This window comes from Gopherus flavomarginatus, chromosome 2 (genome assembly GCF_025201925.1).
Source record: "Gopherus flavomarginatus isolate rGopFla2 chromosome 2, rGopFla2.mat.asm, whole genome shotgun sequence".
Classification (NCBI taxonomy): domain Eukaryota; kingdom Metazoa; phylum Chordata; order Testudines; family Testudinidae; genus Gopherus; species Gopherus flavomarginatus.
Window position 1 is genome coordinate 275,089,440 of NC_066618.1, and position 19,683 is coordinate 275,109,122.

Below are 19,683 nucleotides of genomic sequence, written 5' to 3' on the forward strand. Positions count from 1 at the left end.
TCATGTAATGTTTAAGAAAAGTTTTGTAAATGAGTTCCAATGGTTCATGGATTAGGGACCCAATTTTATGAGGTTCCAGGGGCTTGTGTACAGATTATTTAGGTTAATCTTTCTATCTACCGAATGAGACTCAGTGCTCAGTCTAGAAGATATCATCAGAGATGCTTAGTTTTGCAGTTCTCAAACTGTGGATTTGTCTCCCCAGAGGTAACATGCTTGTTAACAGTCAAAATGTGACAGACAGAAACAAAGGTGAGAAACAATAGGCCTCAATGCTATTGTCCCTCTGCAAATTTGTGTACACAGAGTCAATCCCTTACTTTTCTCTAAAAGTGCAAAAAGTTTCAAAAAGTTCCACGAATAGAAGATTGTGGGGGGCAGAACAGATCTGGACAAGGAGAAGAAGTCTGAAGGTAAACGTGAGAAGCGAGGAATATATGCTCATTTTTTTTTTTTTTTAAATATTATGTGTTTGCTGTTGAAGAAAAAAATCCAGAATATGTAGTGTCGTCGTTTTAGTTAAATAAAACACAGTTTAAATGTCTGTCTGGTGATGTTCTCCTCCTAATACAGCACGGGAAGAAAATCCTTCAAATATTAATAATTAACCTTTTGAACTGGAGATAGTTCACCTCCCAATGACTTTATAAATATCTGCTTCAATTACCTTTGGTAAATGAAATAACCAACCATTCATTTTCTAATATAGCTGTAAAACTAATATGAAAAGTTTTCAAAATAAATCACTTAAAAATGTATAGTGTGTACCCTCTAAAAATGAAACATACATTGATCTCTGAGTTGTGAAGAATATGTATTAAGGTTATAACAACCAACAAGAATGCACTTTTATGTAGAAAACCAGGATTAAATTGAGTCTTCCTGACTAGTGATTTAAATCAAATCTACCCTGTTCAAATTGCTGCCTCAAGGCATCCCTGATCCTTATGGCCCTGCACTGCGCCCCTCTAACATCCCTGGTCTCTGGCTGTTCAAATTCAGGCTTCAGGCTCTGAGCCTCAGTGGTTCAGCCCTGAGTGAAGCTTTCATCCTTCCCTTCACAAATATTATGGAGCGTACAAACCACGGTTATAAGCATAGGAATATTGTCATCAGCCACGTCCAGCCTCCCATATAGACAGTGCCAGTGGGCCTTTAAATGGCCAAAAGCACACTCACCAGTCATTCTGCACTTGCTCAGCCTGTTACTGAACTGTTCCTTGCTGCTGTCAAGGTTCCTCGTGTATGGCTTTGCAAGCCACAGCATTAAGGGGTAGGCAGGGTCTCCCAGGATCACAATGGGCATTTTGACTTCCCTTACAGTGATCTTCTGGTCTGGGAAGAAAGTCCCTGCTTGCAGCTTACAGAACAGACCAGTGTTCCGAAAGATGTGTGTCTCCTGCACCTTTCCAGACCAGCCTGTGTTAATGTCTGTGAAACATCCACGGTGATTCACAAGCGCCTCGAGAACCATAGAAAAATACCCCTTCCAATTAATGTACTCGGTGGGTAAGTGGTCTGGTGTCAGAATTGGAACATGCGGGCCATCTATCGCCCCTCGACATTTAGGGAAGCCCATCTGTGCAAAGCCATCCACAATGTCACGCATGTCTCTGGGCAATGTGGTCTTTTGGAACAGGATGCGATTAATGGCCCTGCACCATCAACACGACTCTAACTGTCAACTTTCCCACTCCAAACTGATTAGTGACTGATCGGTAGCAGTCTGGAGTAGCCAGCTTCCATAGTGCAATCGCCATGCGCTTCTCCAAAGACAGGGCAGCTCTCATTCTTGTGTCCTTGTGCCGCAGGGCTGGAGACAGCTCATCACACTGTCCCATGAATGTGGCTTTCCTCATCCGAAAGTTCTGTAGCCACTGCTCGTTATCCCAGATGTGCATGACGATGTGATCCCACCACTCAGTGCTTGTTTCCCAAGCCCAAAAGCAGCGTTCCACTGTAGTCGGCACCTCCGTGAATGCCACAAGCAATCTCATGTCGTAGCTACTATGCTTGGCGAGATCAACGTCAAACTCCTCTTGCCTTTGTAATTTAATGAATAAATCCACTGCCACTTGTGATGCGCTAGTGAGAATGAGCAGCATATTGGTCAGCAGTACAGGATCCATTCCTGAAGACCGAAGAGGCAGAGTGCACAGTACACAAACCGTTGAAAGATGGTGCCAAAGGCAGACAGAAGCACAAGACTTGCTGGAATGCGAAGCAATGCATCACGAGGCACTGGAACTGGACCCAGGATGTCCCGCAACCCCCTCCGCCTTCCCACAATTCTTAGCAGCAGAAGAGGAAGAGATGCTCTGTGGGATAGCTGCCCAGAGTGCACAGCTCCAAATAGCGCTGCAAGTGTGAACATGCTATTGTACAGGTAGCTGACAGCGTGAACACACGACAGTGGTTTCCCTTAAGTGCTCTCTGAGCGGCAATGTAACTCTGCCAGTGTAAACATACCCTTCAATTACAAACTCTTGTAGGCAGGGAATCAGCCTGTTCTGTAAAGCACCATGCATATCTACAGTGCTCTAATTATTAGAGGATTCAGCTATTATATTTGTGTACATTTATAACTCTTGTAAAGATCATATTAGCTGCACTGAATTGACAGCCAGAACATCTGTTTAGATGAAGAAAGTGTTTACGGATACTAGGAAACAAGCTTTAGGCTTTTTAAAAAAATAAAAAAGCTTTTCTCTAAGGCATCCAAATGTCTGCTGTCAAGTAAAATAGTTTATATTTGACTTACGTGCACATAACTAGTCCATTTTTAGAGGTGAGTTAAAAAAGAAAAACATCCATGAACACGTACGACCTGAAAAATCTTCCTTCTGATTACTAGGTATCTGGTAAGAAGAAAGTGTTCCATTCTCTCCCTCTTAACTGTGAGGTCATATCCTTCAGCACTTTTCACAGTTGCTCTGTTGGCTGTAGTTAATACCAAGCAAAGCACCAAAGGCAACTTAAGGCCTAGCCTGGGTAGCTGAGAACAGTTTTCCCCAATAACATTACTTGCTATTGACTACATTTTTCAACCCTTTGAACATAAAGGACAAGAAAGAGTATTTAAATAATCACTCTTAATTTCAACAGCTCTCAATGTAAAGCATATTCAAATATTATTGCAAGTCTTTTGAAAGCTACTTGCTGACAGGTACAAGATGTTTTTTTCCCCTTTCCCTCTCCCACCATAAAAAAATGTCTATGTATACATATGGTACGTCAAGAAAATTCAAATAAAGATACTCTGCATAAAACCTATTAACCAAAGGACCAAATTTGAAACCTGGCCACTTCTTGCAAAACTATAAAATAAGAATTGAGTGAAAAGCTCAGATTATTTCTTAGAATACAGGTATTCATGGATTTCTTCATACTTCATGTAAAACAATTGTGAGCACTTTTCATTAAAAGAGTTAACATTTTAGAATTTTTCAGGTTAGAAGTATCAGTATATTAGGTACTTCTTGTATACTGATCATGTGCTGTCGTATTTTCTCTCTGCTGAACCAGCAACATTAACATCAAGATGACTGTAAAATAGGTACCTTAGGTGAGATGATACTCTCCACACTGCTCTCTAGATTACACTCGAACACATGTGCTTTGGTTAGCTTCTTATCCCAATGGGCCGCTAGCCAGATTTTGGCCAGCGGCCCACGCTTGCTCAGGACAAAATGAGCGTAGAACATTGTCCCAGCCGCCTATAAGGTATAAACCTGTAAAGAAAAATATAATTTTTATATTGAATTGGGTTACTGCAAAAAATCTCACAATATGTATATATAGCCTCCAAGTGGCATATCAACGTTTTCTTTTCAACCAGCAAGATTCTAGAATGGTTTTGTACAAGAAAAAGGACAGAAATTTTCAAGTAGAACAGAAAATGCCCCATATACCTTGAAATCTGAAAGGATTTTATTCAAGATTAAGAGAGTTTTGCTTGTTTTTTCCCCCCATTAGTGGCTATATAAGTGTAGACGTTTACTGCACTGGAAACTTGAGCAGGTAAACTAGAAAAAAGTTACACCTACAGAAATGTGGGGCTGGAAGGGGGGACCTCAAAAGACATTTAAGTCCATCTCTCAACACTGAGGCAGGATTAAGTATACCTGCACAAACATCTGAGAGCAATGGTCTAAGTTTATCATCATCCTTGACCATGAACTGTGGTCTCTTATTAGACCTGTCTATGATTCTTCCAAGAGCTCATTTCCCGATGCTAGTCCCTAGGACTCCTCCATTGTAAAAATCTTTATTCATGCTTCCATCTTCATTCATCACAATCTTCTACATAGCCTAATAAAGTGCCAGCTATTCAGACCCCAGCACATATGGAATACTACTGACCCAAATTTTATCACACAAAAAATGATCATCCTCAAACAGTTCCTGTATCTTTTCATTACAAAACAAAAAAAGTTAAGATCTCTACTCATTCTACAAGCCTTCCATATGTTTATTCCAGGGGTTCTCAAACTGGGGTTCGGGACTCCTCGGGGGGGGCGGGGTTTGCAAAGTTATTACATGGGGGGGTTGCGAGGTGTCAGTCTCCACCCCAAACCCCACTTTGCCTCCAGCATTTATAATGGTGTTAAATAAACAAGTGTTTTTAATTTGCGGGGGGGGGAGGGGCACTCAGAGGCTTGCTATGTGAAAGGAGTCACCAGTAAAAAAAAGTTTGAGAACCACTGGTTTATTCCAACCTTTCTAAAGGACTCTTATTATCTACAGCCCTTTCCCTCTGAGTGTAGCATTGTTTTCCTTTTGTTCTTTTGTCTTGCTGCTGGTGGTGCAAGAGCCCACTCCTAGCAGCTTTGAGAAGGGAAAATATACTGCATTTATAAGGGACTGATCACCATAATATGAGATAGACATAAGACTACAGTCTCATCACAAGCTTATGAGGAAACCTTAATTATTAGTTTCATTCGAGTTAAGATTTTGTCACAGGTATTTTTAGTAAAAGTCATGAACAGGTCACAGGCAATAAACAAAAATCCATAGAAGCCCACAGCCTGTCTGTGACTTTTACCAAAAATATTCGAGACTAACAGTCTGAGCCCTGCTGGGGGCTGCCTGACAGCCCTGGTTGCTGCTACTGCAGCAGGCACAGACAGCTGCTACTGACCCGCTGCTGTGGTGGGAGCTGTAGCCAAAGTAGTCATGGAGGTCCGCTAAAGTCATGGAATCCATGACCTCCGACAAAAATTGCATTCTTACCAATAAGTGTGTGTATTAGGGAAGCAGAAGACCGACACCCTTAACAGGAAGCTAATTGGAAATGAGTAAGTAAGGGGAGCACATCATCATCCTCAGTGGATGGATTCGGCACCTGGCAAGTCCAAGCACCATCTGTCTTGCCTCTTCTATCCTTCTCTCGCTCTCACTGTACTTACAATGGAGGATCAAACCTATGCCTTTAAAGCTCCTATATAGTACACTTCTCTAGCAGGCACAACATGTGACACTAAAAGCAGAGCAGTTTAATTTGATGCATCAAGCAGAGGAGCATCAATTTCTAGCAAAACTGACAATTGTCTCTTGCTGGAAAGTTTCCAAGATGCAGAGTAGCATACAGAATGCAAGCTTCCTGTTTTTCCAGGACAGGTTTAAACCTGTGGTCCCAAAGGTTTACAGAAGTGCAATGTCTAAACTGCAAATAAACTGCAGCTGGCCTGTGCCAGGTGAATCAGGTTCACTGGGCTCAAGCTGCAGGACTGTTTCATTGCAGTGTAGACTTCCTGGCTAAGGCTGCATCCCAAGCTCTGGGACCCTCCCACCACGCAAGGTCCTCGAGCCCAGGCTCCAGCCTGAGTCCAGAAGTCTACACTGCAATTAAACAGCCCGACAACATCCACAGGTGTTTAACTGCAGTGGAGACATACCCTTACATTCTTTCAGTTACTCCACAGTTGTGCAATATTCTGCAACCAGCTCTCAGCATGCCCACTCATGTAATTTGGTTTATATTTATCTGAATATGTGTTTTATTAGCCCTATAGTATTACCATAGTACTAACAAGTTCCAGTCACGAACTGGGAACCCACTGTGCTAGACACTGTACAAACAGAACAAAAAAACAAACAAACAAACCACCAAAGCAGTTCGTGCCCCAAAGACCTTACAGCACAAGTATAAGACAAGAGACAGATGGATACAGGCAGATAAATGGGGGAGTACAAGGAAACAACGTGACAATATAGGTCAGCATTACAGGTAGCGTCTCAGCACACTGGCAGCCTAACCATTGCTAATTTTTTTGTAGGTTCATGGGAAAAGTTTTTAAAGTAGTATAATGAGTTACGTTTTACAGATGTTTATAGGGAGCTCCTCCAAAGCATGAGGGGCTACATTAAAAAAAGCACTCCTTTGAAGATTAAGAAGTGGGTGATGGAGGTTAGCATTACAAGCTGTTCCGAGGCAGGACTCAACCCTCAAGAGTGAATGAAAGATTATAGCTAGGGTGGGGACAGGACTCAAAGGGCCTTGAATGTGAAGGCAAGTAGCTTATGTTTGATGTGATAAGAGAAGGGAGAGCCTGTGAGGGATTCAGAGAGAGAGGGGGTGATGTAATCAATCAATGTGCTATGAGAACGACTTTTGCAGAAGCAATCGGAATGGATATGAGTGGGGAAAATTTGCATTTGTCAAGGCTAGAGAAAAGAATGTTGCACTAATTGGGAAATGAGATGATGAGAGCTTGGATGAGAGTTTTAGCAGTGTGGATGAAAGGAAAGGCCAAATCTTAGAGATCGTATGCAAAAAGAATTGGCAAGAATTAGACAGAGCCTGAATGTAAGATCTCATAGAGGACTGAGTTGAAGCAGGCAGCCAGGTTACAGGCCTCAGTGACAGGAAAGATGGTGGTACTGTTCTCAATGATAGAAAAGGCAGGTGAGGGGAAGGTGAAGAGCTCACTTTCAGCCATGTTGAGCTTGTTGTTTGGCTAGAAAGATAGGTCTGGGGTAGAGGAAGATTTGAGAGTCACCAGAAATAGTTGTGGTACAGTAACTCCTCACTTAAAGTTATCCTGGTTAACACTGTTTTGTCAATTAGAGAACATGCCTGTTTAAAGTTGTGCAATGCTCCCTAATAACCTTGTTTGGCAGCCACCTGCATTGTCCACTGCTTGCAGGAAGAGCAGCCCGTTGGAGCTAGCTAGTGGGGGCTTGGAACCAGGGTGAACTGGCAGCCCCGCATCAGCTCCCCGCTCCCATAAGTTCCATGTGTGGCAGCCGCCCAGCAGGCTATCAATTGCCAGCAGTTCAGCTGTCCCTCCCCACATTGCCATGTGCTGCTCCTGCCCTCTGCCTAGGAGCTGCTCCCGGGAGCCTCCTGCTTGCTGTGCAGGCGGAGAGAGAGGAGAGCTAATATCAGGGTGTACCCCACTTACCCCATCTCCATGGGAGAGGGAGGAAGGAGAGAACAACAGGACGGGGTCAGGACCAAAGGAGCTTCCTGGGAACAGCTGCTGTCTCAATTTGCTGATTAATTAACAAGGCAGTATACTTAAAGGGGGTCAGCCTACTTACAGGGGCAATGCACATTTTTCTCACTCAGGGTGTGCGTGTGTCTGTCTGCCATGCTGTCTCCCCTCTCTCCATTCTGCTGCCTTGTAGAGTGTGAGGCTACATTAACAACAGTGGGTTAACCTTTGAGGATTCAGTCAAAAGCTAGTTCATCATCTACCAGTAAGGCATTCCCTGGGAAATAGCCCACCCTCTGACTTCATCATCTCAATCCAGCTTCACAATCATCATAGCTGTGAACAGTATTAAATTGTTTGTTTAAAACTTATACTCTCTCTGTGTGTGTGTGTGTGTGTGTGTATATATTAGTCTTTTGTCTGGTGAAAAAAATTCCCCTGGAACCTACCGCCCCGCCCCTCCCCACCATTTACATTAATTCTTATGGGGAAATTGGATTCACTTAACATCATTTCACCTGAAGTCGCATTTTTCAGGAACATAACTACAACGTTAAGCGAGAAGTTAGTGTAGCTGAATTTGTATCTGCAAATGAGATTACCCATAGTTAATGTGAAGAGGGAGAAGAGAAAGGAACCAAAGGACAGAAATCTGTTGCAGCCTCACTGAAAGCTGGGGGGAGAGAGGGGAGATGCAGAGGATCCTCCAAAAGACCTGCCAAAGGAGCAATTTTATGGGAATTACCCAGATCATCAAATAAAAGCGGACACTATAAATCACAAACTGTATTTCTCAGTGCAATGGGTTTAAAAAAATATTTCACAAATCTATGAGGTGGGTTTGTTGTACAAATTTCTCAAAAACATTAGGCATAAGAGAATGGAGAAGGAGTGAGGAGTTAAAGACATCAGTATTATATCTCTGTCACAACTTTCCAACTCCAGTTGTAAAAACTGTTCTTTGATTTTTTGTGGATTGGCATAATTATGAGATTTGACATGTTCACAATCAGTTCAAAATATATAGCTTGAACTTCAGGGAAAGATCAGACACACTTGATTCAAACCTGAAAATATAATGAAGGCTTCCCATTAATCATGAAAAGCATTATGTGGACCAATAAGACACAGAAGCAACTGTATTCATTCCAGTTCCCTGACAGCAGAGATAGCAGCTGCTAGCATGGATATATTGCCACTACTATCTTTCAGCAATATTGCTGCACTTGGTCTGCATGTTCCCCACATTAGAGCTACAAGAGGAAGTAAGTATCAGAGGGGTAGCCGTGTTAGTCTGGATCTGTAAAAGCAGCAAAAAATCCTGTAGCACCTTATAGACCAACAGACGTTTTGGAGCATGAGCAAGAGGAAGTAACTTTCCAATGGTGCCAGGAACACACAAGCACTAAATGCTAAGGGGTAACAAAGTTAGTTCCTTGTGAGAACAAATTGTTTACTTCTTCTATTCTGGGAATATACAAGGGCATTTTGGGGGGTGGGGGGGAGAAAAGAAGGGAGAGAGGAAGAAGTGATCCCCAATGTGATAAGGAAAGGTTTAATCTTTCACACAAACACAGGTCATTAATACAACAAACAGGGCTGGGAACCTACTACACTTTTGTTGTGGGGAAGATGAGGATAGGAAGCACAAATGGTAAATGGTCAGCATGCTCATGTTTCACAGGACTACCACAGAGAATTGCTAAATCTATGCAAGGGTTATGGAAAGCCTGAAACTCAAGGGCAACGTTAGAGAAGAATGAGAGTTACTTGTTTCAAGTACACCTCTACCCCCGATATAACACGACCCTATATAACACGGGCTCGCATATAGCACGGTAGCCCCGGGACTCAGGCAGCAGGGCTTGGGTGGCGCTTTAAAGGGCCTGGGACGCTGGTTGCTGCGGGAAGCCTCGGCCCTTTAAATCACCGCTGGAGCCCTGCCGCCGCCACTCCGGAGCTGCATCAGCAGGGCTCCGGGTGGAGATTTAAAAGGGCCCCGGGCTCTCTAAATCACTGCTGAAGCCCTGCCGCTGTTACCCTGATATAACAAGGTTTCACTTGTAACACGGTAGGGAATTTTGTTTCCTGAGGACTGCGTTATATCGGAGTAGAGGTGTACTGAAAATCTTGAAAAGAGGAAATAAAGTAGAAGTAAACTGCTTCTGGCAGAGATTAGAAGTTTTCCTCCATATATTATGGACGTGCTGCCACAGAAAGTTATACATATAAATAGAGGAAAAAATTTAAAGAGTGATGTTACCAGACTAAAAATAATTTAACAAACGCATTTATAAGTTACAACATCTTACATTAAAATATTAATTTCTATTTGCAATGTCTACTTTATGCAATGCAGTCTGCTTGAACTAATACACAAGTCAGCATCACTTCTAAGTTCTAATGCACTATCCCAATACTGCAATGAGAATACATTGACATGCAGCTTGTACAAATTTTAAAAATACATTTCCAGTGAAATTACTACTGAAGTGCTCACCGACTTTTTTTGTCTTGGAATCCCCATCTGGGGTGCACTAGTGCACAGGCACCACGCATGATCCTTCGCAGCATGGCAGCAACGGTTGCTGCCTTTTTCTCATGCTTCTGTCCTCTCTCTTTTCAGTATATTTTCTTTTCCTTGTTTCTTTGTTTTCTCTCCTTTACTTTTTTTTTTTTTTGGTCTGACTCTTCTCTCCAGAAAAGTGCAGGCAGATGGTGGTGGGGAGAGCAATAGGACATTTGATACAACCCAATGCTGAACTAACTGCTAGATGTGCAAAGAGAAGCTTGGCTTGGCATGGTACTCCCTGACTATACACCTGTGCATGTGAGTTGCTCCTGCAGCCAACAATATTAGGGCTCACAGCAGATGCAGGAAGGGTAATTAATTACTTTCAAGTAGCCACCTGGCATTTTAACTAGAGAAGCAATAGATCAGATCTGGGATCCTACAACTTTCCTCTACACCAGGGGTTCTCAACCTTTTTCTTTCTGAGTCATCCCCCCGCTATAAAGACTCCACCGTCCAGCTGTGCCACAACCGTTTTTCTGCATATAAAAGCTAGGGCTGACGTTAGGGGGTAGCAAGCAGGACAACTGCCCAGGGGCCCATGGCACAGGGGCACTGTGAAGCTAAGTTGTTCAGACTTTAGCTTTAGCCCCAGGTGGGGATGCTTGGGGCACCAGGCTGCAGTCCTGCATGGTAGGACTTTGGCTTTTCTGCTCTGGGTCCTAGCAAGTCTAACGCTGGCCATGCTTGGCAGCCCCCTGAAACCCATTCATGGCTCCCAATCCCTAGTTGAGAACCACTGTTCTACACAGTAATCTAGTCTTCTGCCCAGCAACCCTATTGGGCACCTCACGGGCAGCCCCACTTACCTCAGATTGGGAAACTTTCTACTGTGATCAAATTTTGGACCTGTCAAAAGATGTCCTTTTACAAAGGGACACCAAACTGGTCTAATCAACTTAAAATTATTTCAAATGCCACAGTCATCCTTGAGCCCTCTTGCCTATCTGTGTTTTGACAATCAAGCACTCCTATTTTGTTTAAAGTGTGTGCCTATGTTGTGTGGAAAGCCCAAAACAATCACAGGAAAACTGACTATACTATGTCTGTACATTTGACAACACCATGTATATAAAGAAAAACTGAAAAAAAGAACGTTGGAATTGCCATAGTGAATTAGACCCACAGTCCATCTACCCCAGCATCCTGTCTTGGACAATGGCCAGCACCAGATGTGTCTGAGGAAGGTGCAAGAAACCTCAGAATGGGCTGATGTGGGGTAATCTGCCCCCCAGAAAGTCTCATCCTAATTCCCAGTCATAAGAGACTAGGTTAAACCTAAAGCATTAGGTTTTATATCCCTTCTAAAATGTATTTGCATTAAACTATTGTAATTCTGGAAATACTTGCTAGCCATATAAGTGTGCTACAGCTCTTTGAATCTAGCTAATATCTTGGGCTCTTCCACATTTTAATTATACATTGCACGAAAAATTCCTTTTATCAGTTTGAATCTGCCATCGTGTTCCTTTGTTCTTAGTTAAGAGAAAGGGAGAGCCAAAGTTCCTGATCTACCTTCTCTATATCATTATTTTATATACTTTTTATCATGTTACATCTTATTTGTGCCTTAAGGTAAAAAATCCCAATCTTTTCAGTCACTTCTCATACTACAGTTTTTTCATACACCATGTTCTTGCTGCCCTTCCCTCAGCCCCTTTAATTTTGCTATAGCCTTTTCTGAGTCAGGTGACCTGCACATAAAATTCCAGATGAGGGTATTCAATTGATTTACATAATAGCATAGTTTTAATATTATTCTCCAACCTGTTACTTGTGCATCTTAATGTCTTCTTTGCTTTTTTCACCACAGCTGCACATTGAGTAGGTCTCCACTCCCACAATGAGGCCCAGGCCTCTTTCCAGAGTTAAGTTAATGGCCAGGCTAGTTCAAATTTTCTCTGTCAATGGACATTACTTTGCTTTTACCAACACTGAACTTAGTCCACAGTATCTGTCCATTTATCCACTTTTGTTAGGTCCCTAAAGTTCCTCACAATCTTCTCTATACTTGACTAACTTAAATAACACATCTGCCAATTTTCCCACCATACCCACTTTCTCTGATTGTCAATATACTGGGTTCATTTTGTTTTAATTACTGTTCACAAATTCACAGCATGCCACATGCTTACAATGAGTCTTTAGAAAGTAAACTAAGGTCCCGATCCTACAAACACAGGTCAAGAAAACTACTCACATTTGTGAAAAAGAGCATGTGTGTTTGATGAATCTTGACCAAAGAAACTACTGTTGAAATTTTGCAATATTCTTGTCCAAAGTGTTCACATTCAACAAACAAGGTAAATTAATTTAAATAAGATACAGCAACCAAAAAAAAAATTTTTAAAGGAAAATGTGACTTACAGCTGAACTTTGGCAGGCAGGGTGATTCTAGGACAGGTTTCAGAAAAGCCAAAAGGAATCACAATATCACAGATTCTGACCTCCTGCACATCAAAAATCATTAAGTTTCACCCATATACCCCTATGTTGAGTCCAATGACTTCAGTTAAAAAAGATTTTAGTCCTCAGGAGGCCAAACTGTTGCACACCATGAGTTGAGAACAGCAGGGATCCCAAAATCTCTGTGATGGCAGAGAATCACTTAGCTGAGATACATCCTAGCACACAATCCATGCTTCCTCTCATCTGTAGAGGAAAGTGAAAAAAAATCCCATGGTCCCTGCCAATCTGATCTCGGGGAAAATTCCTTCCAAACACCAAACCTAGTGATCAGCTAGACCATAAGCCTGTAAGCAAGATTCTCTGTACCACTTCCGAGCACCAGTCCACCCCAACTGGTATCCCATCTCTAGGTGTGGCGGGATGCTTCAGAGGAAGGTGAACCCAACCCCGCACCACCTCCAGAATACAATTGTACATCAGGAGCCTGTGTGTGAGAGAGAGCCTTCTTGACTTCTGCAGACCAGATGAAACCATGAAGACAGGATTAGATTACAGTACAGAGCTACAAATATTATAAGCATGTAGAGAGCAATACTGGCAATCCTATTGTCCCCAAAACTTCTTTTAACTCTAAAAATCTAGCAAATGTAACACGGATATACCTTTGATGCACCACTTAAACTAATCACTAGCTATTGCATGAATTATTGCTAGTAGAAAAGCCCTAAATTATCCATCTCTACTAATATAGGGCTGATCTGAACCCCCAAACATATATTTTTTAGTGTAAGTGGGTTCTCAAACTTTTCCCTTTCAGGTCCCTCCTTCTAAACCTTCACTTCTCACACGTCAAACAACCCCGCATAAACCCAATCCCAGAGATTACACAGTTTCAGCAAAAGGCTCGGGAAATAGTGTCCCACATAATGGTCCACAAGAATATAAATTAGCTGACCCGCACAAAGGGAATCAAATATTTTTACTGAGTGTCTCTGATCGCTTCACATTTAAAAGCGCACGGCATCCAGACACGCAATGAACCCTCCACCCTCACCCCGCCCCAATCACTTGTCCGGTGCCCCGGACTGGACACGGATCCAATGCCGGCAGCAGCCCCTCACCTCCAGCAGCTCAGGGCCGCACCGAGGGGCTAGGAAGCGGGGACTTTGGGGCACGTCACCTTCGCTTACGGGGAAGTTTTGTTGTAGCAGCAGCCCCCTCCCCCGCTGGCTCACGTCGAACTGCTCCGCACTGCCTGCCCGGGGCTCCCTCACGGGCCTCACCCGTCTCGGCTCCGCAGCGGGGCGAGCTCCAGTGGACTAGAGAGCAGCCCTCCCGGCTCCCGCAGGCACGGGCCGCAGCACGCCGCGCGCCTCTGGGGAAGCGGCCCCCGGAGACACAGTAGAGCCCCGCGACCCACCCCCCGTCTCTCCGCCTCCCGGACTCGGCTGGAGGGTCCCCGGGAGCAGCGGGCCGGGGCTGCCCAGCCGCAACATGGGGCGGCGAGGACTAGGCCTCTCCGCGTCCCAGAGGAAGCGCAGCGCTGAGCCCGGCCGCCCCCGCCCTTCGGACGGCTGCATATCCCGCCGCGGGACGCGCTGCCTGCTCCGCCGGGGCGGCCGCAGCGAGGCCGGCTCCTTACCCCGAGTCTTGCGTGGCGGCAGGGGAGGCCAATGCAGCGGCTGGCGGGGCCGGGCTCGGTAACTACACCGCTCCGCCTCCTCCCCGATCCGAGCCACTCAAACAAACAAGATGGCGGCCGCAGCCCTTCCTGCCGCCCAAACCCGCCGTTCAAATCGGCAGGATGTTTACTGTTAAAATGCCCCCCTCCCGACACAGGAACCAAACACGCATGCGCGGAACTGCAGCCACTATGACGATCAGGGCTCTGGGAGTTCAAGATACCAAATGCGCATGCGCCTCAGCTCCTGCCCTCCGGTAGCAGAACGAAGGAAAGGGCGGAGCGTCGAAAGGTGGTGAAAAGGCGCATGCGTAACCGCTGAAACTCACAAGGCCCAAGGAAAGCGGGGCGGGGCTACGGCCCGGAGCGTGGAGAACGAGCCAAGGAAGAGGAACTGCGTGTGGGCGCTGAGCCGGTGTGGCTGAAGCGGCTTGCCCGGAAAGGAAGAGGGGGGTGGTAGCGCCCCCTTTAGGGCAGGAGTGGCTAGCGCAGTTGCTGGGGTACATGGCTGCAGGTCTCTGGCTGGGAAGCTGTATAGTTACAGCCCCTGGCATCAGGCTTATGAAATACTGTCAACCCCAACACAGCATGCAGGGATCAGGGGTGGGGATAAACAACCTGAGTCAGATGATAACCCCCCAGTGAGATTGGCGGCAAAATCATGAGATTAAAAAGCCCCCCATCAAATCATGTTTTTAGTCTCTTGACTTTTTGTACACCCCTCCTCTGCACACCTGATAATTTCAACCTGAAGAGTCAGTCTTTACTGCACACACAAATACATGCCTCTCCCTACTTTCTCAGATGGACAGTCCACTTACCCTCTCCTTGCTCTCTCCACCTCTCCCCCTGCCCCCACAGGGGAACTGCCATCCATTTCTATTATTATGGCCCTACCAAATCCATGGTCCACTTTTGGTAAATGTCACAGTCAAAGCATTTTTAAAATCTTGAATTTCATGGTTTCAGATATTTAAATCTTAAATTTCAGTGTTGTAACAAAGCAGGAATATGTATTTAAAAACAGCAAAATATGCACATGTAAAGCACTTAAGTCAGCATTTCTCAGACTGGGGGTCCCAACCCAAAGGGGAGTTTTGCAAGGCAACTGAAGGGAGAGCACCGTCTTGCTACCCTTACTTCTGCCTTCAGCGCTGTGTGCCCAGCCAGTAGCTCTGCTCTCAGGCCACTCAGTTCTGAAGGCAGTGTGGAAGTAAGGAATGGGACTACTGCAACCCCCCTACAATAGGCATGTAACCCCCTTTTGGGTCAAGACCAACCGTTTGAGAAATGCTATGTACTTTTGTGTACTTTTACCCTATACTATAGGCTACTATGGGGTAAAAGTATACAAAAGACCAGATTTCATGGGGGAGACCAATTCTGACAGTCTGCGATGTGTTTTTCATGGCCATGAATTTGGTAGGGCCCTACCTATTATTGTCTTGACTCTCTCACTTCCTACTTTTCCACCTCTCCCCATATTGCCTTCTGTATGAGGTCTATAAAATGAATCTGGAAAATGATCAGAGCTCTCTGCAGCAAGCCCCGAAAATCGCAGGAATGGAGGAGATTTTGACATCATTGCAATAGTGCCCTCTGTGGGTGCCAAAATCTGTAACTCATACTTAATTTGCAAGAGCTGGCAACTCTGCTGAAGCATTGAAAAGTCATGAGCCTTGTTCTCAAGATCATTACATTTAAAAATAATAATTCATTTTGGGGCCTTTTTAGTTATCAGTGGGAAGCGACAGAGGTAGAGGAAAACGTGGGTGCATTGTTTGGTCACAGGATGACTGTGAGCTGTCAATGTAATGCAGCCTTGAAAAATGCTAATGCAGTCCTAGGATGCATCAGGTGAGGTATTTCCAGGAGAGATACGGAAGTATTAATACCATTATACAAGGCACTGATGAAACCTTATCTGGAATACTGTGTGCAATTCTGGTCTCTCATGTTTAAGAAAGATGAATTCAAACTGACACAGGTGCAGAGAAGGGCTACTAGGATGATCCAAGGAATGGAAAACCTACCTTATGAAAGGAGACTCAAAGAGCTTGGCTTGTTTAGCCTAACCAAAAGAAGGCTCAGTGGAAAAATGATTACTCTCTATAAATATATCAGAGGGATAAATACCAAGGAGGGAGAGGAGTTATTTAAGTTAAGCACCAATGTGGACAGAACAAATGGATATAAACAAGTTTAGGCTCAAAATTAGGTGAAGATTTCTAACCATTGGAGGAGTGAAGTTCTGGAACTGCCTTCCAAAGGGAGTAGTGGGGGCAAAAAGCTTAACTGGCTTCAAGACTGAGCTTGATAAGTTTATGGTGGTGAATGTATGATGGGACTGCCTACAATGGCATGTGCCCAGTCAGTAACTGCCAGTAGCAAAAATCCCCAAAGGCTGGAGACAGCATACTAGATGGGGAGGACTATTCTTTCCCAGTTATCTGCCTTGTGGGTCTTGCCCACATGCTCAGTGTCTAACTGAGATCCATATTTGGGGTTGGGAAGGAATTTTCCTCTGGGTCTGATTAGCAGAGATGCTGGGGATTTTTCGCCTTCCTATGCAGAATGGGGCACAGCCCACTTGCAGTTTTAAACTAGTGTAAATGGTGGATTCTCTGTAACTTGATGTCTTTAAACCATGATTTGAGGACTTCAGTAACTCAGCCAGAGGTTAGGGGTCTATTTCAGGAGTGGATGAGTGAGGTTTTGTGGCCTGCAACATGCAGGAGGTCAGACTAAATGATCACGATGGTCCCTTCTGACCTTAAAGTCTATGAGTCTATTTGTCCTTTGGTTTCTGAGCCTTTAGCCTACACTGGAGATACATCTTCAAGCTTTTTTCTGCAATCATGAAGACAAGGAACTTACTTTCTGAAAATGAAAGCTAAGATTCCTGTGCAATCCTATGAGTTCAGGAGCTGAGGACCTTAAGGGAAACACCAAATATCACAAGATTTGTGATAAAATTGTGAGAGTTGAGAACACTGAGGTGTATCTGCTTGCTGGTCAAATGAATCAAGTTGGGTAATGAATGATGAGGTAGCAGAATGGCTGGCGGGTCTGCTGATGTACTGCATGTGGGGTGGTGATGTGTACTGTCCCTGACTGAGCAGTTGGACACTTGGGATCATTAACATCTCTTGTTTAGTGTTAAACAGTTCTGATACAATACATGCAAGCTGTAAGCTTAATTACTCTGTTAACTAAGACCTTGCCAAACACAAAGCTGTACCACTTTAATTGTACTGGTATAGTTAAAATGGTATGTGTACACAATTATATTGCTATAAAGGGGCTTATACAGGTAAAGCTTATTCCTATATGTGAATCAATATAACACTGTCACACTAGACATTTTACTGGTATAGCTATATCAGTACCTAACTGACATAACTGATCTGGTGCAAAATCTATGTGTAGATCAGACGTCAGTGTTCCTGTTGCTGTTACCATCTCAGAATCCTATTAAGAAGCAACTGAGTAGACCCCAGATCCGAGGCTAGCGTCTTCACCCCACCAAGGAAAAGCAGAGCCTAGAGAAGTCCATGAATAGTTATCTCAAACAGGCAGCATTTGTTGGCAGAACTCAAGAGAGTACCATTGCTTTTCTCCACAATGCACAATTTGAATCTGGGTGTGAAAAAGGACTAGTGCTCATGAGTGCCAGCAGGGTCTAATCTACTTTCTACCATAGGTACATTAGATCAGGACATTGTCTTTGGCCAGAGGTAAACTGTCGTTATTACAGATTCCCCCTGAACAAGCAAAGAGAACCTTCATCTAGGCTAGCGAACGCACAGTCATGATGTTTGTCATTTGAATTCAGATGCAAACTACTCCCCTCCAGATTGCTCTATTAGGGGCCACACAACCACGCTGGAGGCCTGATAAGTTGTTTGATCTCAGACACAAATCCTTCAGACACAGCTCTTGGCTTTCTAGGGAAGCAAAACAAAAAGTCCTGTTATTACCAGGCAGCAAAAATCATTTCCCTTGCCTGTTTTGCTACGGACTCTACAAACAGGTTTCATTAGTCTGGAAAAAGGGCTCTATACCATAAATCAAACATCCCCTTTTAAAGCCTGCTTCCCTATTGGAGGCGCAGCTGTCAGGTCTTCCCTCCAAGTTTCACAGCTCACTCCTGCCCTCTGGAGCACTACGGATATTTCTTCTCCCTTTCCTCAACAACGTTCATTAACCACTTCCTCCCATGGCTGGACATGGCACCTGCACACCCCAGACCTTTTTCCTTGCTTGAACTAATTTGGTTTCAGAACCACATGTTTTGGAAGTTTGAAAATAGTAAGCATTTCCCTAGCAACCAAATGTATTATCTCACAGAAAGGTTTATGAGTGCAGGTGGAAAATAAGCAGCAGGAGTAGATGATTAGTAAACAAATACTCTATTGTTATACTAATGACTCTAATTTTTTTTAGATGGAACAAACGAGATACAGAAAACCAGGAAACATTTTTTTCTGAATAGAATGTTTTTCAGTCACCTCTATGAGGCATCAGCGAGTCTGTGAAACCATGGCTACACAAAGTCAAACAACATATTGGATCAACTATAAAAAAAAGTGCCATAAATCATCCTTGTCCCAAAGAGACCTTAAATATATAAGCATAATGAAAACTTTCTTATAAAACAATATTGTACATTTCTTTAATAGACTGTCAGCACATAAACAAGCTGGAACACTGAAATACCACAAAACTCCACTTTCTCTCCAAGGGTTTAAACAATATTACTGTAATTGAGCAAATCTATCATATCAGACGATAATATAATCTTAGCAAATGGTAACATATCAAACAAATACTGTAAAAATATGCAGTCTAGTCTCCTGATCCCACTTCCTCTGACTCAATTTTGCAGTTTTCAGTATTCATTTTCCATAATAGTGTCTCATTAGAATCTTTATGCAAAGCAAACACTGATTCTCCTTATGTCCCACACGGAACTTTGCTGGGTAAAGTAATGCTCCCAGGATGCCTTCTGTCAGAAAATGCCTGCTGTAACACTATTAACCCCTTTCTTTTTTTCTCAATAAAGTGGCTTAGTGGTTGAAGCACCAGGCTGGAAACACTTATAAACTCCCTGGAACCAAAGATTTTTAGTCTCAGCAAGACTGACTTGTTATTTCAGCGGTACATATATTGAGTTCCATGCATTTTAATCAGAAGTCATTTTGCTCTCAATAGGATATTAAATATAACACACCACTTTTAATAAAAGGAAGGGTTTTCCCCACGGTCTTTGGCCAACAATTATTTTCTCCCCACTACTGGGTAGTATGCCAGCTGTTTACCTACCTGTCACAGTCCACATTATTCTTGATTAGTAGCAGAGCTTAACTTTAGGGAAGAGTATGATGCATTCCTAAAACATTCTTTTATATCTCCTGAATATCACTCAGCTCTTTTTCTCAGCCATGGACTTAAAAATCATTGTACTCTGTCTCACCTACTTTGGGTTTTCTTGGTATTCTGGTACTCAGGCTGAATTCTAATATTAGTAGTCAAGCACTTCTAATTACAGAAGGGATCCTTTCTTGCAAGTCAGATCT

At 43.6% G+C, this 19,683-nt stretch overlaps 1 protein-coding gene across 3 annotated transcripts in view; it reads right to left on the minus strand.

The window, feature by feature from the left end:
- RAD21 (RAD21 cohesin complex component) overlaps nucleotides 1-14,245 on the minus strand; it is a 32,830-nt gene extending 18,585 nt beyond the window's left edge. The window contains exons 1-3 of one of the 3 annotated variants that reach the window (XM_050940934.1): nucleotides 14,066-14,245; nucleotides 12,382-12,464; nucleotides 3,561-3,731 (exon numbers count right to left, since the gene is read on the minus strand). In XM_050940934.1, coding sequence (XP_050796891.1) covers nucleotides 3,561-3,704 — 144 coding nt within the window. In that variant the 5' untranslated portion in view covers nucleotides 3,705-3,731; nucleotides 12,382-12,464; nucleotides 14,066-14,245. Of the gene's footprint in view, nucleotides 1-3,560; nucleotides 3,732-9,942; nucleotides 10,159-12,381; nucleotides 12,465-14,065 lie in introns of those variants that run through there. The other 2 variants (XM_050940933.1, XM_050940935.1) reach the window with 2 other exon arrangements.
- Nucleotides 14,246-19,683: the final 5,438 nt, after the last annotated feature.